This window comes from Stegastes partitus, unplaced genomic scaffold (assembly GCF_000690725.1).
Source record: "Stegastes partitus isolate 25-593 unplaced genomic scaffold, Stegastes_partitus-1.0.2 Scaffold302, whole genome shotgun sequence".
Lineage (NCBI taxonomy): Eukaryota > Metazoa > Chordata > Actinopteri > Pomacentridae > Stegastes > Stegastes partitus.
The window spans coordinates 523,588-531,049 of record NW_007578033.1 but is presented as its reverse complement, the minus strand read 5'-3'; the positions used below and the strand labels follow the sequence as shown (position 1 = coordinate 531,049).

The 7,462-nt window shown below is 39.6% G+C and overlaps 1 protein-coding gene across 1 annotated transcript in view; it reads right to left on the bottom strand.

Moving 5' to 3' along the window:
• Positions 1 to 6,892, bottom strand: part of ccdc135 (coiled-coil domain containing 135) — a 27,460-nt gene extending 20,568 nt beyond the window's left edge. Inside the window, exons 1-4 of the mRNA XM_008283219.1 lie at positions 6,783 to 6,892; positions 5,553 to 5,691; positions 3,788 to 3,913; positions 1,278 to 1,472 (exon numbers count right to left, since the gene is read on the bottom strand). Of these exons, the coding sequence (XP_008281441.1) occupies positions 1,278 to 1,472; positions 3,788 to 3,913; positions 5,553 to 5,691; positions 6,783 to 6,892 (570 nt within the window). The remainder of the gene's footprint in view (positions 1 to 1,277; positions 1,473 to 3,787; positions 3,914 to 5,552; positions 5,692 to 6,782) is intronic.
• Between the last annotated feature and the right edge of the window lie 570 nt (positions 6,893 to 7,462).

The following is a 7,462-nucleotide window of genomic DNA, read 5'->3' as shown; positions in this document are numbered from 1 at the left end:
AAAAATAATAATATATATTAATTTTAGTTCAAAATAAACTTGTGTACATTAGTCAAAAAAAAAAAAAGGCTGCATGCACCAGATTTAGCAGAAAGCTAATTTTCATTTGCAGTCCCATTTATTTACATTGCTTTCTGTTTTGTTTGTTTGTTTGTTTGTTTGTTTGGGGTTTTTTTTGTTCAATTTATTGTATCAAGCACATTGTTTGCATTGGAAGGCATTTAATGGTGTGAATCTAACGTTAAAGTTGGTAAAATTGCTCCCGTTACTGCATTATTGCTTTATTTCCCTTCTGTTTACATTTGACATGCTGTGGAACCCCACAGCCACGTAGCGTCATGTGGGCGTAGTTTGTAGGGGCGTGGTTTGTAGCGGCTGTGCCTTGGCTCCGGCTGCAGTCAGACCTTTCTCGGTTAGTGACCATCGACTGTACACTACTTTTTACGGTGCATTGTGGGATATTTTGAGTGCACTATATAGTGGATGAAATTTACAGCTGAGAATTCGAACAACACTACAAAATGGCGTGCACCCTATATAGTGCACTATGTAGGGCATAGGGAGTGATTTCGGACACAGCTCAGGTCTCACCCAACTGAACACCTATGGTGTGGCGGTTATGGACACGTTTCATTGTTTGCGTCGGATACCTGTGGTTTTTCTGTGTGTCTTTAACTTTCAGGCTGGGCGGGGCCGATCGGAGGAGGACGCTCCCTCACCGGCACAGCTGTGGCTCATCGTCTGATCAGCAGACAGGATAAAGCCTCTTCTCACTTGGGCTGTGTCCGAAATCACCCACTCACTCCCTATATAGTGATCACTATAAAGTGCACTATATAGTGCACCTCGGCAAAGTAACATTTCGGACACTACTCGCGCAATTAATTACATCACTCGTTAGCAGCGATTTGTGCTGCAACAGCGTAGCACAAACACATCAAATTCACAGTTTATTGCGTAGCTAAGAAATAAAGTTCTATTCTATTCTTCCTGGTGACCCATTTCCCCTGGATTCCCCTGAAATAAACCTGTTCCTTCTCCCTGTCTCCTCTTCGTTTGGGTTCTGCACGCACACCGAGCGGCCACGAGCCGTCACATATGGGAGATTTTAGATAAATGTGTTAGACAGCGGTCTCTACCACTGTCATTAAAACACCAAATGAGGAAATATTTGTTGGAGGATTGTTCTTCCAGAGACTTGGAGAATTCCATGGGGTGGCTTAACACCCTAATAACACACTTTATGTTGTTTGTTTCTTTAGAGTGTTGGTACTCACCTTGGCTTCAGTGTCCAGCAGGGGGCACTCCTGCAGGCTCTGGTCAAGCAGACACATCTCTTTGATAGCATAGCCACTGACACAATAGGCATCGTAGTTGCTGCCCAGCAGTAGGCTACACAGCAGGGTAGCAAATTCAAAACAGGTAGCCCGCTGCCTCTTTAGCACTGTGGTGGAGGAGAACAGGTGCCTGGGCTGGGACAGGACACACACATCACTGTCAGGCATACACACTGAAGAGGAGTCACATTTTGCAAATTTTAACATAGGCCTGAGCATTGTAGGATTTTTATGGAAGATTACCTTCCTGACAGGCTGTGTCATTTTATAGAAACACTTCACTCAATGATAGTCATAGTCAGCCAATACCATACTACCGTATGTTAGAGCATGGTAGAAAAGGATGTCCCAATATACAGTATATCATATGCCAAAAATACCAAAATGTCCTACGACGTAGCTGCATCCTGTAGAAAAGAAATTCTGCACTTATCAGCAAAACTGGCACCATATCTGACTCAGCTGTGGCCCATGGCCACGTGACAAAAATGCTGTGAATTTTCAGCTGAACTGCAGGCTGTGCTTACACTTAAAAAATCAAAATTGAGATTGAATTTGTCTTAATGTTTTTCCCACCAGTTTCACACCACGAAGAATATAATTCAGACCAGTTTTCATAAGATTTCATAAATGTTTTAACACTTTTCAAACTAGTTTTATAACATTTTACACCATTAAAAAAAATAAAATAAATAAAAATCACACCAGGTTTAGAACAATTTCAACCAGCTTTTTGGGTTTTTTCCCCCCCACCAGTATCAAAATATTTGACACTAGTTTTTATAATGTTCCAGACAAGTTTTAACACATATTACACCACTTTTTGAACATTTTACACCAGTTTCAGAAAGTTTTTGTGTATTTTTAGAACATTCTGCTACAATTTTTAAGGGTTTACACCAGATAACATTATTTTCTTACGTACCAGATAACTGATTGTGAAGGGACCAAAATGTCCCATACACTGTCGATCTCACTGTCGTACTTGTTTTATCAAGGTTTTTCCTGTATAGTAGCACCCTACAAGGGGGTTATAGACAGTACCAAGGAAAATCACCAGCACCAAAATGATAAGAATTGAGAATAAAAAATAGCAATTTAAGTTTTAATCAACTTTGTTGATTGGGGATTTATTTACAAAATTTTATAGACATTTTTGTTAATTGAATGGTCAGAAATGATTTTTAAAAAGCACAGTTGTTGTACACGTGAATGCCACTGTTACTGTGCCTCCCAAAGCCCATTCTGAGCAGGAAAAACCCAGGAAAGACCCTGCATATTCGAATAAACTAAACCAAATGTCATGACCCCCCAGCCTTGGCCCCAGCCCTTGCCTGTCTCCCTCCTCTCTATCTCTCTTTCCTCTCCTTGCTCACCCTCTGTCACTCCAGCCCTGCTCAGCCTGCCTGATTGCAGATATTGGAGACAGCTGTGCATGGGGATCGGCTCACCTGCACTCCATCTTCCACCTCCTGCAATAAAAGCCCTGCTCAGTCCACCACACCCAACCAGACCATAGATGTTCATCTCATGTTTCTGCCTCTGATCCCCAACCTGCTTTCAACTGGATTTCCCTGAACCAGCCTGTACCTCCCCCCAGCTTTGTTCTAACTTTTTCCCAACCCTCACCAGATCCAAAAATTCCCTGAGCCTGTCTGCCCCTTCAGTTTACCTTGTATTGTATCTCTGTTTTGTTGTTCTAGTTTTGTTTTTTTTTTTACATTACTTTCCTTAGGTTCCCACCCTTGGTATTAATGTGGAGTATTTCACAGGTTTTTGTAATTTTGCCCCTTTTCTGATTTCAGTCTGGTTTTCCCTGTTCTATTTCCCCCCTCTACATTGGTTTCTGGTAAATTTGTCATTTAATAAACTCTCTCATTTAATTCACCTGTCTGTGTCTGCACCTGGGTTCCCAGATCCCCCATGACACCAAAAGCAGTGGTTGTTCAGTAGTTGCACAGTAAGGTGATCAGGAATCACCAACATAAATGCTTTCTATATTTTATGTAAAGTAATTTAAATTGCTATATAAACAAACTTGCCCTTGTCTTACGACAGTACCCAATTTGAGTTAATGCACAAACAGTAGCTTCCGCTTTTCAGAACAATTACATGTCATCTCTAATAGTTTGACTTGTGAACGTCAGACTACTTAAGTCAATCGCAACAGCACATGGATTTGGGTGCCCTTGCAGGTATTTCCAAATTATTTCACATACGTTTCCTAAGATCTAAGTTTGTCAATCATAATTAGGATTTACAAGTCAGAAACTGGTAGTTACATTATCTCCATGACATAATGCAGCATTATGATAGAAACCTTCTCTGACACATCCATTACTACATAAGCATCAAACACTTGCTCAATGCGGGTGTTAAAACGCAAATATGGCATAGAAACAACTTCAGAGACAAGTGGGTGAACCTATTTTCTCGGTTTCCTTCCTTACCAGATGCACAGGCGGCTCCAAAGGCTCCAGGGTCAGAAAGTTGGCCACAAACAAAGCACAGCCCTGCCAGGTCAAAAGTTCAGGGGGGACCATTGTGGTGGGCCGGACTGTCGTCGACACAAACTTCTGAATGTCAGGAAATACACAGTTGTAGGATATGGACAGACACAGATGCCCAAAAGGATTTAAAAAAAAAAAACAACTTAATTTGAACTTTCCAGCATCCAAGTCACATGCCATAAAAAAGACAAAACTGTCCTGCAGGTCACAGCTCCATGTAAATCAGCTCTGCAGACTCGGAGGAGTGAGGAAGCAGAGCTCCCTTAGGAATTCCCTTATCACACCTATCGGAGCTTCAAAGGATCTAACGCAAAGAAGCTTTTGGGGGAAGACAAAGAAAAACATTGAACACCACTCAGACCTTAATAAGTGGTCCAGATGGCCAGGCGCAATGAAGTGCCCCGGGCTTAACGTATTGCTCTGCTGACCCCTCATTTCCTGTGGCATGCAACAAAGGAACCTAACAACTAAAACTCATGGATAAACAATAAGACACAGCACCAGAAGATGTGCCTTATTATCTTGTGTTACGTTTAATTGTTAAATGTTATGTTATACCATGTCCTGATAAATACTCCAAAGCTTAATTACAGTTGGATAAGTCCTTCTTTAAATTATCAGCTTGTTATATAACCATATCCTAAGCATTGTGTTATTTCTGTAACCGTCAGAGATAGATTTATCATGTTTAGACTCCCCGTGAAGCTCTACATGTGACACATTAATTTCCAACAAACTTAACTTTGTATAATTGAAAGTACATATAGTTCTGAAGGAACATTGTTACTTTCAGAGCAAGACTCTGACCACCTCATGACCTCCCTGTGATACTTGAGTGTCATATCTAACAGCCCCCCTGGGAGCGGAGCTCGCTGTGATTGGTCAGTCGTTTTACTATTAAAAAGCCTCTTCACCCGAAAAGCAGTGGCATTCTCTAGCGGCTTCTTCTAACTGCAGGAGAGATGCTCACTTTGGGGCATTCTCTAGCGGCATTCTCTAACTGCCGTAGAGCTGCTCACTTTGGTCCAATGTAGCAACTTCAACTGCCACACCCTAATCCAACTCAAGCTGAAGGCCTCGTCTCCCAGACGCTGCTGCACCCGGGAAACTGCAAGTATCAAGCTTCTGTCTGTAAACGGGTGTTTTATGATTACAATTGGCCTTCCGACCAATATTCCAAATTTAACAGATTATCTGCTGCTTCAGGTGAAAAGACTTTTAAGTCTCCAAGCCATCACTCTGTTCCACATTAGGTTTTCACATTCATATTTCTCAACCAGCATTTTCATCATTGTTTGTATTTTATATTTTATGTTTGCTGTTGTTATTTGTTTGTTTGTTTTAGTTAGTAATAAATGTTGTGTGTGTGTGTATACAGTTGTTTCCTGTGTTTTCTATAGCTTACATCCAGTCACTTTACATATCTGATCTTTAGTTACCTAAGCTCTAAGTTAATTCCCTTAACTTTATAAAACACTCTTGATTGATCACCAAGAGTAAACAATTTATTAGAATTATTATGCTGACTCTGAGATTATATCGCTGGACGAATAATTCAAAGGTTGGTTTTAATAATTGTAATTAATGCAATCACTTGCTTTAGTGTGGGGAAATAAGTATATCTTATTTTCTACCACACTGAAACCCTACACAGTATTAAACCAAGATTCACACAGTATTTGTTTTATGTGATTGTCAGTGTTACCTTCACACCACATTCGTTGACGGGGCAGAGCAGCAGCAGTTTGCGATCAGGAAACAAGTGGGAGTACTGATGCTGGAAGTTGTCAGCGATGGCCAGCAGCCGGATCTCACTGATAGAGTTTATCCTGTAGGACTCAGGGCTGGAGAACGACAGCAGAGGAAACACACTGAATTATTACAGTCACCACACCTTTTACCCACCCTCACACTAAGACACCTGCAACAATGCAATTAACAAATCAAAGACTCAAATTTAGGATACGTTCTGTAACACATTTGACCAACGGTTTATGTTTTATCACTTTACTACAAAATGCCCAATACTTAGATTCCACTCTTCAGTCATGAATGACTGACCTTTCACTGTCAGAGACTCAATACAGAAAGGTCCTATTTTCTCAAAATTTGATTTTTTATTAAATCAGCACAGTTGATTTGATGGTGTCATGTAATAATGCTCTATTACATATTCTAAAACAAATACTGAGCTGAAGCCTGATTGTAAACTGTATTGAAAATCACAATATCTGCCAGAAAAATTGCAAAATATATATTTTAGAATAGCATAGAATAGAATAGAACTTTATTTATGTTATTATTTAATTATTCATTTCCCCATATTGTTCAATCCTACTATAAGGTGTAAACATGTATGTTCATAAAATCTGCATCTTGTGGCACTCAAAAGGCATTGGGTTCATTTGTGAGGTCAATATACCTGTTCATGGTGGAATACTGAGCACTTTTTTGTCTCTTGCCTTTCAGGTTCAATGTGTTTTCTGCAAAACAAATCTACCCACAGGTATTAATAAAGTAACCTTGAACCTCATTGACTCAATAACTTTCAGAATTGTAATTTTTTTTCCTTGAATGCAGGAGTCGACTGATATCTATAACCAAATGTTATAAATATCTGGATTAAAAAGTGGGATTAGTCACAGTGTAAAAAACTACTTTGTTGAAGTCTGTAAGTTTAATTTGGGAAACTCGGCTATTAAAGTTCATACAAAGGTTGCCATAGTTTCCAGCAGTAAAATACAGTGCAGTGCCTTCAGTCTGTTCTGTGTCTACCCTGATCTAAATTGCCAGTTGTTTCACCCTCACATTTAACAACTGACTGATATTTGTCATTTTAAGAATGATTTAAAAGGTAATGGTCATGTTACTCTCTGAAGTTTCTACCCCTCGACACCTCCTTGCCACTATTTTCCTGTGTGCTTATGATGCTCACAGAAGTTGCAACTCTGTCAGCTCTGTGCTGGCCTCCTCCTCCTCCTTGCTCTGCTGGATCTCTTCATTTCTGATTTCCACCTTGCTGTCCAATCCCGGTGCAGCTGCCATCCTTTACACAAGAAGTAAGTGTATTTACATGCATCTATTTACACACACAAAACAGTAAAGACACAGACAATCAAGCAAGTAAGTTTGTAAAGCTGTTCCACTGGATTTCTCTCATGGAAGGATACAGCATAAAGGCCATAAATGTGTTAATCATCTTTACATTATTCAATTATCGTCACTGCTCCAAAGAATGGTTAAAGAAGAATATAGCACATACTGGGCGTCAATAAAACGCTTACTGAGATCAAGATATACGCAGAACTGAATAAGGCAAGGATATGGAATAAGAGAATAACCATACAAACATTAAAATAGTACAGAACTTGTTTTTTTTTTTTTTTTATTCCACCGTGAAGCCATTAACTTATTTCAGGGACCAGTTTTTGGTCAAATTTGGTAATCGTGCAAATTGTGCTTATATATAACTACAGTGAAACTAGTAAATCATTCTAAAATTGTGATACACTCGAGTTACACTTGAGTTATTTTGGATCATTTTTGAGTGATTCTTGGCAGGACTTTAGTTTTTTTTGTCATGCTTGAGTCATTTGTATAAGTTTGGGGTGACTT